We start from the raw sequence: 12,719 nt of genomic DNA, 5'->3' as shown, positions 1-12,719 counted from the left end.
TAGAGAAGCTCAGGAAAACCAAAATACCATCTCCCTTGCTGTGAGCCAATGGAGCTCATAGCCCCTAGCTGATAATCTTTTCCCTTAGCTCTACATGCTATGACCACCACATCCAGCCCTTGGTGAAATGAGTCTTAAATTCACTGAAGAGTATCAGAAATGGAAATGCACTGGGGAAGAAAAAAGAAAAGCCACACAATTTTCTAAAGCAGCTGAACTTGGAAAAGACAGTCAATGAGGGAATTAGGACATTTTGAAAAGAGGTAACAGAACAGGCCATTGTTACTGCTTTCTGTTTGAACATTAAAATAAAAATAATAAAAAAACATCTTGGCCAGAAGTAGAATAAATTCCACTCTGCTCCACTAAGCTGCATGTCTTTGGCCTGATTCCCTGTACAGGAAAGTGAACAAAGTTTGGCCAGCAGATTTAGATATCTGCCCCTCACCCCTTTCCCACCGGGTAGCATGTTTCTTTCTGGGCTGCCTCTGTAAGAGCAAAGAGCAACAACAGAGCTCCTGCTCTGTTGCATCCCAGAACACAGCAGCAGAATCACCCTCTGCTCCTCTCCTAGCAGAGGTGGCCCAGAAGCAGCCTCATAAGCAGGACTGTGAGGCTTATAAAAAACTGAGACACTGGGATGGAGTTGCTACTGGTTGCACAAAGTGAATGTCAAACAGGAAAATTCCCCTCTGGGAAGGTATGTCAGGCAAGCTTTGATCCTTTACATCTGGATTTTTCTCCCCAAAGTAATGTTAGCTGGACAACATTCAGCTCCTGGTCTTGCAGCCTGACTGCCAGCTGCAGATCATCCTGTCCCAATGGACTTCAGGGACAGTGAAGAGCAACTGAGCCCAGCATGAGACAAAAGCCATTGCTTTGCAGGATCAAGCCCATCCCAGGATGCAAGAAGCAAGTCATCCCTCTGACATGTGTGGGGATGAGGTACCAACAGATCAGCACAACAAACTGGTGCCTGGAATATTCACAAAAATAACATTTCAGAGGCAGCAATAATAATAATGATATTAAAAATAATAAATAATGAAAATATAAACCTGGGTATGATTTCTCTTAGATGCAAATCAAGATTTAAATATAAAAATGATAGGCCTCTGTTAATCCTTCTTAGGAAGTCATAAATTGTTAATCAGACCTTAGGCAGTGTTGTTTAATACCAACTTTAATAAAATAGCTGCCTGAAGCAGAAAGACAGTTGGGATCCTGACTCTAAAACTTTGGTAACCTCATCCACTTTTTTGTAGCCTGAGGCTCTTACACTACCATTGATACTAACTCCTTTGAAATATGCTCATTTTTTAGGTTGCTAAATTATTAAACACCTTATTAGTTGAAAGATTAGATGGAAAAAAGTCATCTCTGTATGACGGAAAATGGATTGGAAGAAGAAGAAAAAGTTGAGGGAATATTTACATAAAAGATACAGCTCTGTTGTTGATATACAGAGGTAATCCATAATCCATAATTCATTTAAGAAATGAACCCATCAAATTACATAACTACGCATGACAAATTGCTACTGTTGAGCTATCCTACAATAAATTACAAGGAATCATTCCTGTCAAGAGTGTATTTTGTTTGAGACTAAAAAAAGCAATGTTGCTACAAGGTTGTTTTCCCTCTTGTTCCATAGGATTTGTCTATCACATACAATCTCTCACACTTCCACCATATAATTTGATTGGGGTAGAAAAAGCTCCTTTGTGTGGAGTAACCACAAAGTCTTCAAAATTAAAACTGCTTTGAAAATTCCGAGAAAAGAGGAAAGGATGAAAAGGAAGAATGCTTCTTCCTCATTATTTCTTAATACTATTTGTCAGTCAGGTGAGCAGATCCTTAGAGTAAAAAATAAGAAACAATCATTTCCTGAACTGTGATGTCTTTTTTAGTGTATGTCCAGGGCAGCTTGTTAGCATACTGATTGTTTCATTTAATATGCAATACAGAGCATACTCACTACTTTGAAGTGCTTATTCATGATGTCATGGATATTAGTGTATATTTCTTAATTACACAACAGAACAATCTTTCCTCTTTCAACTTACACTTTCTGCCTCTCTGATTGGTTTATCTAACTAGCCAGAATAATCATTTTGCCACACAGAAACAGAAAAGGGGAAAAAAAAAGTAAACAATTTTAAAAGCCATTTTAATTTAATAACAAATTGGAAGCTGTATTCTGTGTTAAATTAGCACTGCAAGCCTCATATCAATTCAAGGCAAGGTTCCCTGTTCGTTACTGCTTAATTAATCAGTCCTGTTTCCATCTAAATTAAAAGTTTTCTCTCCTCCCTATCATCTCTAACATCTCATTTCAGGCAGCATATCAAGTCAATCTTGCTTGCATTAGCAACTTATTTCTAATGGCTCAGTTCAATTATTTGGTTTGAGCATGGTGTTAATAATGCCAAGGTTGTGAGTTCAATCCCTGTATGGGCCATTCACTTAAGAGCTGGACTTCAAGATCCTTATGGATCCCTTCCAGCTCAGAATATTCTGTGATAATTCATCCTATCCCAGTTTGCAGATGAATTCTGCTTGGTCTCTGCTTTGTTTTGGGCAGCTTGGAGTCAATGATAAAACAGCAATCATAAGAGCGAGCTCATCCAGCCTCATGATGAATCCACAATGCGACAACAAACACATACTTCCAACACACTGAAGTCTTTTGAACTTTTGGCTTCCTGGTGTGCCTTGTCCTTCCTGAGGAAACACGGCACTTAGAGACAGGTTTAGTGATGGACTTGACGGTGCTGGGTTAACTCTTGGACTTGGTGATCTTAGTGGTCTTTTCTAACCTAAAACATTCTGTGATTAGAACATGCACAGGGTTGAGCAAAGAATTAGTATCTTATAAAACAACAGACAAGTATATAACATTCCCATGGAAGAAGAGAAATCTGTCAGGGAAGGAGAACACAGGAAGTTGGGTGGTATCTGAAATGAATGCCCTCATTAACCTTTATGCAACATATCCTGGAAATAAAGCTGCAATGAGCATGAGTCCTGCACTACCAGCAGTAGTGTATATAAAAAAGCATCAAACATTCCACCATGTCATCTTTGAAGGAAGTGAAAAACAGGACTTGAACACTAACTGGTTGAATATCTCCTGCTTATGCTGGCCCCACCATTAATAGAGCTGGAAACTGCTGCTGCTGCTGCCATAATCTGGTACTTTACAGCACCTGCAGCAAAGCACACTAACTGTGGGATTTAGCAAAAGACCTCTGGTGTTTCGGATTGCACCAATCTGGCCCCAGTCAATCACTCACTGAAGCTGCAGCTGCTCATATGTGCTAGTCTTTCCATTTGCCTTGCTCAGCTCAACCTTCAGAAGTAATTTTCCTGGCTGCTCCTAGTGCTGGGATACCTGCTTGCCCATGCCAGGATCCTGCTGTTAACACTGTGACCCCCCCAGGCACCACCCCAGCTCCAGCAGCTCCCTCCACAGAGACCCACAGCCTCGGAGAGGTAACAGATCCCTGCTCCTGCTCGGGTCAGGGCTCGAAACTAAATCTGAGCCCGAGGTGTCTGCATCACACAGAGGCTTGCTTTAATGCCAGCTTGACAAATACAAATACTTCTGCAATAGACACAAAACACACAATATTAAGTGACCATTCCAAGAGGATGAAACTTGTTCTTACTGAATAATTCCAGTATTTACTTTTGCTCATCCAGGACTCAGGATGTTATTGCAACAGGGAAGAAGGATGTGCAGCATATTTTAACCTTCTAGATTTGCAGCAACAAGCCTCTGACCTCACATTTACCAGCCTGGTTGAAATTACAACCTGCTGCCAAGGAAAACTCTGTCATACATTAAGGTAACTCCAATATCAAGTAGCTTTGAGATATCCGACAAATGAATTACGGTGGATTAATGAGAAGCTGCTTCAGAAATCCTGCAAAAGAGACCCTTACAATGTTACAGTATGGTAATGCATTTCATTTAATAGCAATATAAATTATGTGCTGAGAAAAGTGGGAGCCTCTTGTGTTGTTTTGTTGTTTGTTTTTTTTTTTTCCAAGAGGAACAGAAATCCTTCCTATAAATCAGAGTGCACACTTCTGTTTCTGATGGGAAACACCGCTCTGAAAAGCACTGAATTTCAAAGCTGCTTGAGATTAGATTGTCTGCAGAATTGTGCTGATGGCTGTAAATATTAAAATGTGATACACTGGGCCAGCTTGTTTTCAGATGCTTATGCTCTTCTTCCTCTTAAGTGCAGATGACCTGAAGACACAAACACCAGGAGGAAGATTCTGAGCTAAGAATTGGTTTTAGAGATGCAATACGCAGTGACACTTGCACAAAGGAAGGATGTTCTCATTACATGCCAGCAGAAACAGCCAGGAAGTGAAAATCTCAGTCCAGTCCTCTCTATGCCCCCTGCAACTGCTGATGGGAGCTGACAGAGACTGCAGAGAATCCTTCTCCATGCTGTACAGATGATCCAGGGATCATCTGTTGGCATCATCGGGAAATGATGGTTATTCCTTACACAGGTTTTCTTTCCATCCTCATTTAGTGTAGTCTATTATTTAGGGATACAAATTATACAAACATTTGGCAGTTGTGTTGTGGTCACCATGAAAGTAATTGCAAAGTTGTAAACACTTAATTACAAACCCTGACATCTTGATCCAGAACAACACTCAAATATTCAAACAACCTTGTAGACTTCAGTGCAGTTTATTGGTACTTTTAAAAGCAAGCTGCTCTGGGACCAGGTATGATAAGTCAGAGAGAAGAGCATGCTTTGTTTATGGCAGAAATAACTTGGTAATTATCAGCAGTGAGAAGGGAAATACCATAGCAGAGCATTCATATTATTTAGACTTAAATGGAGTTTAGATGAAATACAGGGTTTTATAAAACTGGTTGGCACAGCATGAATTGCTTAAAGGGATGTAGCTGGTGGACTTAAGAGTTGCTTCTGCATCTTTTTCCCTTTCAGCCCTGACAGCTAAATTGAGCACCAATTTCACAAAAGAAATTTGCTCCCTGAAAGAGATTCTACCTCTATATATTCCTGCTCTGTGATCTGCCAGGGCACTCTTCACACTATGAAAGTGAGGAAATAGGCTCTCTTGAATTCTTGTAGAGCTTGATCAGTTTGTCAGGCCAGCTCCAAAAACATTAGGTCATAGTAGGTGGCACAGAGCTCAGGACCTGGTACTGCTTCGATCTAAACTGGCCACATAACTTTTAAATTTAATGTGTCTTTTTTATGTGTCTTTTTCTACTTCTCCCTCTATTTTATTTACACTAAGATCAATACCCGTGTCAGGGGTATTGGTGTACACCATGTCCTCATTCAAGTAGCTTCCCTTTGACTCACCTTCATATCTATGTGCTAGGAATACTACTCCTTAGATATTTACAAAGCAGGGGTGCTTTGAAATGAATTCATGCAGGCATGGACATGAACAAGAGATAGTGTGGTATGACCTCTGGCTGCCCCAAACCACAGGGAGCAGCATGCAGAATAGACAGCCTTTTATGAGATTTCTTTTTTATCCCCTTCTCTCCCACAGGCATAAGTAGGTGGGAATGTATGAGGCAGGGAATGGTAAAGAAACTCTGTGGCCAGTCCAACTCGGCCAAAGCAGAGAGTAAGGTCATTGCCACCTTGCTTGGGGACAGCTCAGATTACTTTCTCCTGGGAATAAGATACTCAGCCTTGTCTCAGACAGCTCTGGAGCTACTCAGCTTCCCCCCCTTCCTCACCACAGAAAACATGGCTGAACAAACAAGCAAAAAATATCCAGAAAATCCTTTGGGGAGAGAGTGTCAAAGCAGATGCAAGGAGTCCTTGAGAAAAATAACTGGCTTTCTTTTGGATGAAAAAAAGAGAGCCAAATCTGACTTTTTCCTCCCATCCATTCTTTGATCAGCTACAACAACTGAAGAGAGCAGGAGGGAGGCAGGTGGGTTGAATGCAAGCTGTACTTGCTAGAAGATCCTGGTTCAGCAGCCCTGCTGTGTTATGATCTCCTCCTGTGACCTTGGGCAAGTCACTCACCTTCGTGGTGATTCGCTTCCCCCGCTGTAAAACACAGCCAATTATACAGGCCAGCCTCACAGTGGGGCCATGTGGTGAAAATGTGGAATTCTGGAATACTTGAACAGCTTTTGAGTGAAAGCCTCACGTCAATGAACTACACCTTGTCCCTTACTTGAAGTGAAACTCCCAAATGTGCACAGAGTATCTGTGGGTTCTTGGGGGGAGTTTGGCAGACTACAATAAGCTATATAATGTTCTTTTTGTCCACGAAGATACTTGTGTCAAACAATGATTGCCAGACTAATGACACCCCAAAGTTACAAACCATCAGGCACTCAAAGTGAATCAATTCAGTGAGGAAACAGATTTCACCTGAGTCCTCAGGGCAAAACTAAAAGGAACCGTGCTTTTAATTATTTTTGCTATGGTATTGGATCTAAGAGGATGAGGGAGGAGGAGACATCTTTCTAAGAGAGAGGGTTTTCCCTGGAGTGAGCCTGTCAGTACCAAGGCTGGCCCCAGTGCCGCAGTGCCAGCATCCCAGCTGGGGCCCTCCGGAACAAGTGCTTCTCCCACCACTCCAGGGCCTCTCAGGCAAGTCTGGATCACCATGACCTTCACTGCTAAGTGGAGTTACCATCAGAGGCAAGTATTCTCTTTGAGTTTGGTGCCACTCTCACAACAAAGCAGAGCTACATGGTAATGATCGTGTTGATTAAGCAGCCTTTGTGCTTATAAAAGCAATTAGCTGACAATTGTAATGAGGGAACAGGCAGCTCTGCTTTCCACCAGACAGGCATGAACCTGCAGTACCTGGGGAAACTTGACTGGTGTTTAATTTTTGTGCTAGTTTTCAATTCCTGCTGACCCTTCTCCTAGGTCCTCCTGCTCTGACTCTGCAATTAGATGCAGAAGTGGGAATGCTGGAAAGATACACCACCTATTATCTCAGAGGCAGCTGTAAACATTACAGCATGATAATGAAATTAGTTTAGCTGAGAGGAATTATGGTACCCAGTTAGTACAGGACGGATCTCATTCATAAAGTGCTCTCTTCTGTGCATTGCGGTGTGTCACTAGGGAAGAGCTGAGGGGCTATGATGGGTATTTATGTTGCAAATGAAATCCAAGAGTCATATTCTGACTAGAATTTTCTGACTATATATAAATATATATGCATATCCTGACAAGACAGGCTAATTAACCCATAAATTATTTGCCCACAATGCCAGAATAAAGCCATTATTGAACAGGTTACTTAAAGCATAGCAAGGCTGGCAGTGTTCTCGAATGAGACCAGATGGAAATGTATATGCACTTTTTGTCTATGCGCCTGGTGCAGAGGAGGCTATGGAGAGGTGTCTTGTGGCTGGGTGTGAAGAAAGATAATGCAGTATCACTCTATCTTGGATGTTTCAGCATGGTGCTATCAAGTGCTCTGGCACCATCACAGTTAAGCAATCACTTTTTTGCTTAAAGATTTTTTCTGGAGATTCAACATCCAGACTCAGGAAGGACACCATGCCAGTTGAATGTTTTTCATCCTGACAGGGCTCACAGGCTCCCCTCACTCTTTCCCATCAGCATTGATCCTCCATGTGCTCAGAGGGTTGCAGCTCCAGAGGAAACTATCCTTTCTCGTTTGTTTTGAGAGAGAAAAATACTCAAGGAGCAGGCAGCTCCACAAGACTGGATGTACTGACCAATAACATTAGTTCACACCACTCTATAAACACTCCTGAAATTCAGTTATCCTATTTTCTTATGGGAATGCTCTTGCTAACAAACAAACAAAAGCATAAACTCAAATATTTACAGTCTTTGTTTGGGCCTTTCAGTGCCAAATGCACAACGGGAAAATAAAGTGGAATACAATGTAGCAGCCAGCCCCATCTCAAATAGGGAGATGGTCAGGGATACAAAGAGGGATAAACCTGCCTGAAATGGGATGGGGAAGTTGATGATGGGTGATCAGGATCAGGACACACAGCAGTGCCCTAGAGAAGCTTAGGAACCTGAACCTGGATGGACTCCCAGCACATACCAGCTAGTCATTGGGGAAGAACCAAAAAGAGATTCTTAGGCTGAGATTTATGGCATAGAAAGCACAATTGGCTATGAAGTACTCACAGTCAAACTTTAAAAATGCTTTTATCCAGCACTTTCCCCACCTAATTCCACTGCAGCAACACTCACAGCACAACCCAGAGAGGACGATTTTTCTGCTGATGTTTTGTATTAATTATGCATTCTTCAAGGGTGTTTTTAAAACAGGGACTAATAATCTACCGTGTACCTTTTGTTAAGCAATAAAGACAACTAAAAGCTGCATTTAATACTAAACGTTCATCTCTCCCCATCCCAAATGAAACAGGGCAAGATGCCATACCTTTCTCCTCACACAGCATAGTTTTTTCAGACCCCTTGGAAAGGTCTGCCATGACTAAGCATGCAGCATGAGCAAACCAGCTGCTACTGGATTTTTATCTCAACCAGAACACATTTAAACTAGAGAACGGTGTTCATACTGCAAACTGAATTCTGTATAGAGTCAGCAGAAGAGATTTGATCTGTGTGCCACAGAACTCTTCACTTTGTGCACACGATGGGAGACTCACTTTATAGACTCACATTGAAAAGATCCTGCATTTGGCCCCACCATGGCAGTCAGGATAACCACAACTGAGTTTATCAGCCCTGTTTCTAAGAGCTATAAACCCAAGAAATTATATAAGGAAAAGAAAAAGGAAAAACGAAGCAAACCCCAAATGATGCAAAGCCTTTGAAGACACAGGAACAGTTACTGCAGCTAACTAGGTCTTCAAGGGGTTAATGAGAAAGTCTCCTTAACACCCAGCTTCCAAGGCAAAGCCTTTCCCACATGCTTATGATAATCAAAAGATACTGAAAACCAATTCTACTTCATTCTGGTATAATTGCAGCAGAGCCACTAGAGGAATTGTAACCATTATGTAAGATGAGGCACCATCACAGTGGGGCCTGCTGCTTCAAATGCATTCTACCCAGTCTTTTTTATAGATTTCAGCTACCTTTTATTTCAGCAATTAGCCACCATTTCCAAGGAGATCCACAAGTAATTTCCTGCACATCTTGAGCCATAATGCTGCAAGATTGCACTAGAAAGGTAACAGAATTTAAAAGTAGTCAACAAAGGGAAGGTGATACACTGAAAAGTTCAGTTAAGCATAAGGCAGTGACCATCATTTCATTTAACAACAGATATAGTTGATTGACCCCCACACAGCACACAGGCAACCACCAGAAAACCCAACAGTGGTTCCTTCCAAACCCAAAATATGGCAGTAGTCCATTAATGAGCAGCATATCAGCTTGCTGAAAACTTCTTCAGTCAAAGCAAAAATGTAACACACTCGAGGGGACAGTGGACTGGAGGCTCCTGCCCAGAGGAATCCAGTATGCCCTTGAGAAGAGGGCTGCTCATTTAGAGAAGGATCTCAGCTGGTGAGAACGCAGGCACATTCATAACTTCTATCAAGTTCACATTAGCTTCGAGATCTTCTGCAGAAAGCAGTGGGAAAAAAACCCCACACTTCTTAACATGTGTATGTTTTGCTTTGAAGGAAGTCTCTCAACTAAATATTATTGAAACAGCAGATGGCAAAATGCAAACTTTATGAAAGGGAAGGCTGCCTTGAGTGGCAGGTTACTGCTTGCGTGGAAGAGCTGTGCAAGGTTAGAAGGGAGGAATGAAGGGAGAGAAGAGTCAGAAGTTGAGATGCCATTTCTAGCTGAACAACTTGGTTAGAAAATGATGACCGTGTCTATAAATATAATCTTTAGAGTGCTGGCATGGAGATATGCAAGAGCTGTGAACTGGTGTGAAAATTAAAATACCTAGAGAGACTAATAAGTCCCTTCGGGGACCCCAGTTACTTAAATGGCTGCAAAGGATAATTGCAGAGAGCTACAACAGGACTGAATCAATGCCATTTTCCAGGGGAAAAAAAAGAAAAGAGAAAGAAAAGTATTACTGCTCTGATTACGTTATTCTGAAAAGACTGCCTGCTTTCCTCTTCCCTCCCTCAGATCAAAAGTCAACTGCAAAGCACCAGAAATATGTCCAGAAAGATTATGGTGCAGCTGAAAGCCAGAAGCATGAGATTATATATTTACTGGTGCTGTGTCAGATAACATCTGAGAGAAGAGGAAAAAGAGATTCAGCTTTGCAGGCTTTATTAGCATGTTTGGGCTCTTTAAAGGAGCTATCCAATTGTGTCATTGCTGCCAGGCCTTTAAAACTGTATATATCCATGATAAAGGAATCTACTTAATCTTGATCACAAGCCTCCGAGCTCTACCCGACTCTCCTGTGACATGCAAACTTATTGCCTTTAAACAGGAATTAGAAAAAAAAGAAATGAACAGGGATGCACCATTACCCATAGCATTATATTGCTCAGGAACAGATGTTAATCAATTTTATGGAATGTTTTAAGTAACATGCAAGTACTTTTGTAAAGAACTGTCTGCATAATAGAGATTTCAGCCCAGCAAATACAGGAGATAAGTCTTTATCTTGACTGGGAGAGTTATGTCTCTTTTGATTAAAACCAAAGAGGTCTGCACGATCAAGCAATTTTATTCCCTTGGAATTATGTCATTTCCAGAATGCTACTACACACGGTCCTGTGACAAAAGGGAATGGAAATAACCTTGCTCTTGATTGAAATGTTCTCCTTGCATAAATGTTCATCCATGTAGATCATGAGGTACACATGTAGGATGTACAGTCCATCCTCAGAGATTCCTGAATAGACAAGAACTGTACTCTTTATTCCAGCTGTGCTAGAAGAACAATAAATTTGGAGAAAGGACTGACCTTACACTCTGTAAGTAATCTGTGCTACTCAATCTCTCATGCACGGCTAACAGAACTTTAAAATCCCAAAACACACACAAGTAAAAGGGAAAAGGTGCCCTATCTTCTCAATTTGTATAAAAGTAGTAGCTGTGCCATCGTGCTGGGAGTAATTTCGGTCGTTAAACTTCTCGAACCTTGAATGTCATCAGGAGTTACTTAGGTGACCATCCACTTGCACTTAAAAAGTGCTGCATTTAACTCTCCGTAAAATATGGATTTTATTGCAGCAGTGACAGGACTCCTTTCCACAGCCACTGACCTCTACTGCTATTGCTTATCTCTTGACTCGACCTTCTGCATAAGAATACACAGATGTAGTATGCAAACTGTATTCCCTGTGCGTGCATGTAAGTAGGTGTTACTTACATATGAATACATAAATAGTTCAACCTAGCTGACACAGAAAGTATGTTACCAGCTCCTTAGAAACATTTACTACACCACCAAATTCAGCGCTTGCTTTCTGCAATTACCCAACTTCTTTACTGTAAAAATGCCTACACGCCTACCCTCTTACTTCCACCTCCTCCAGCACTCCTCAACCCGTTCTTTTATCAAATAAAAGACTTCACATTTGTCAATTCCTGTAACGTCCCCCGATCTGCTCGCTCTGCCCCCTTCTTTTCACTGAGGGAGCGCCTCAATTCAACTGTGCTCTACATTCAGTTCTGCACTTTGCCTCGGATTTCGCTCATGATTCGAAGGGCTTTGCCCTGTATTCATTTCAAAGCAACTAGGCAGTATCAAGAAACAGAGACAGACTTTAAATATAATTATGTTCTAGTTACTCATCCTTTTGCTGTTGTTATTACTGATTGTTACTGTTAGTCTCTTCCAAGCACACACGACCCCTTCTCCCGCTCTCACCACCTCTCCTCGCCTGAAGTGTCTTGCTGGCGATGACAATCCCAGGAAAACGCCGCATCCCTTCACTTGACTGGCAGCGCCAGCAAACGCGGTCCCCGCACGCCCCTGAGCGCCGGGCAGGGCGCGCAGCCCGGGGGGGTCACCCCGGCGCGGCGGCGGGGCCAGAGCCCTCCGCAAGAGCAAGACAGCTGCCAACTTTGCAAAATAAGTGCTGTCCCCCTCCTCGTCACCCCCCTTAATTAGCATTCCCAATAAGCACGGCAGAAATAATAAGAAAGAAAGGTAAAAAAAAAAAAAAAAAAAAAAAAAGCAGAAGGCGGCTGGCTGGTGAGAGCCAGAACTTGCCCCTCCAGAGGTGCAGAGCCGCATCTCCTTACCGGCACGCAGGGACGACGCGGCCGAGCCTCACCCGGGTCGGCGCAGCTCCCCGGCCCCTTCTCCCGCCGCTCAGCTTCCCCGCCTCGCACTAGGGCTCCCGCTCGGCCAGCAGCACTTTTTAACTCCGGCATGCAGGCAGCCCGAGCCGAGGGGGCTCTCTATCTGATTGGTTTCCATTCACTGCTCCTGATTAATAAAAAAAAAAAAAAAAGGAAAGGAGGAGGGGGAGGGAAGAAAAAAAAAAAAAGCCAAACTCCTCCCTCTCGGCTGGGCTCCCTGGCAGGCGCGCACACACACCCGCACATACGCGCACCCGCACCCCTGGCGCCGGCGCTGCGGCTGCCGGGGCTGCCGGGGCTGCCGCACTGGGGCCGGGGGGGCGCGGAGCGGGCGCGGAGCCGATTCCTCCGGGCGGGCAGGGATTTGCAACTGAATGCGGTGGGAGGGCAGAGGGGGAGGGTTGTGCCAGCGAGCCCCCCTTCCTCCCCGAGAGCAGCTCCGTGCTTGAGGTGGAGAGCAGCCAGCTTCTTCCCAAT

At 43.0% G+C, this 12,719-nt stretch overlaps 1 protein-coding gene across 2 annotated transcripts in view; it reads right to left on the bottom strand.

Moving 5' to 3' along the window:
* Positions 1-12,358, bottom strand: part of LOC128942753 (cadherin-6) — a 97,336-nt gene extending 84,978 nt beyond the window's left edge. Inside the window, exon 1 of one of the 2 annotated variants that reach the window (XM_054285435.1) lies at positions 12,183-12,358. In XM_054285435.1, coding sequence (XP_054141410.1) covers positions 12,183-12,314 — 132 coding nt within the window. In that variant the 5' untranslated portion in view covers positions 12,315-12,358. The remainder of the gene's footprint in view (positions 1-12,182) is intronic. The other variant, XM_054285434.1, reaches the window with a different exon arrangement.
* Between the last annotated feature and the right edge of the window lie 361 nt (positions 12,359-12,719).

Source organism: Melozone crissalis, unplaced genomic scaffold, assembly GCF_028551555.1.
Source record: "Melozone crissalis strain CALT ecotype California unplaced genomic scaffold, PUWL_Pcris_2 ptg000042l_1, whole genome shotgun sequence".
NCBI classification, from domain to species: domain Eukaryota; kingdom Metazoa; phylum Chordata; class Aves; order Passeriformes; family Passerellidae; genus Melozone; species Melozone crissalis.
The sequence above is the reverse complement of the archived record's forward strand: the minus strand, read 5'-3'. Positions and strand labels throughout refer to the sequence as shown.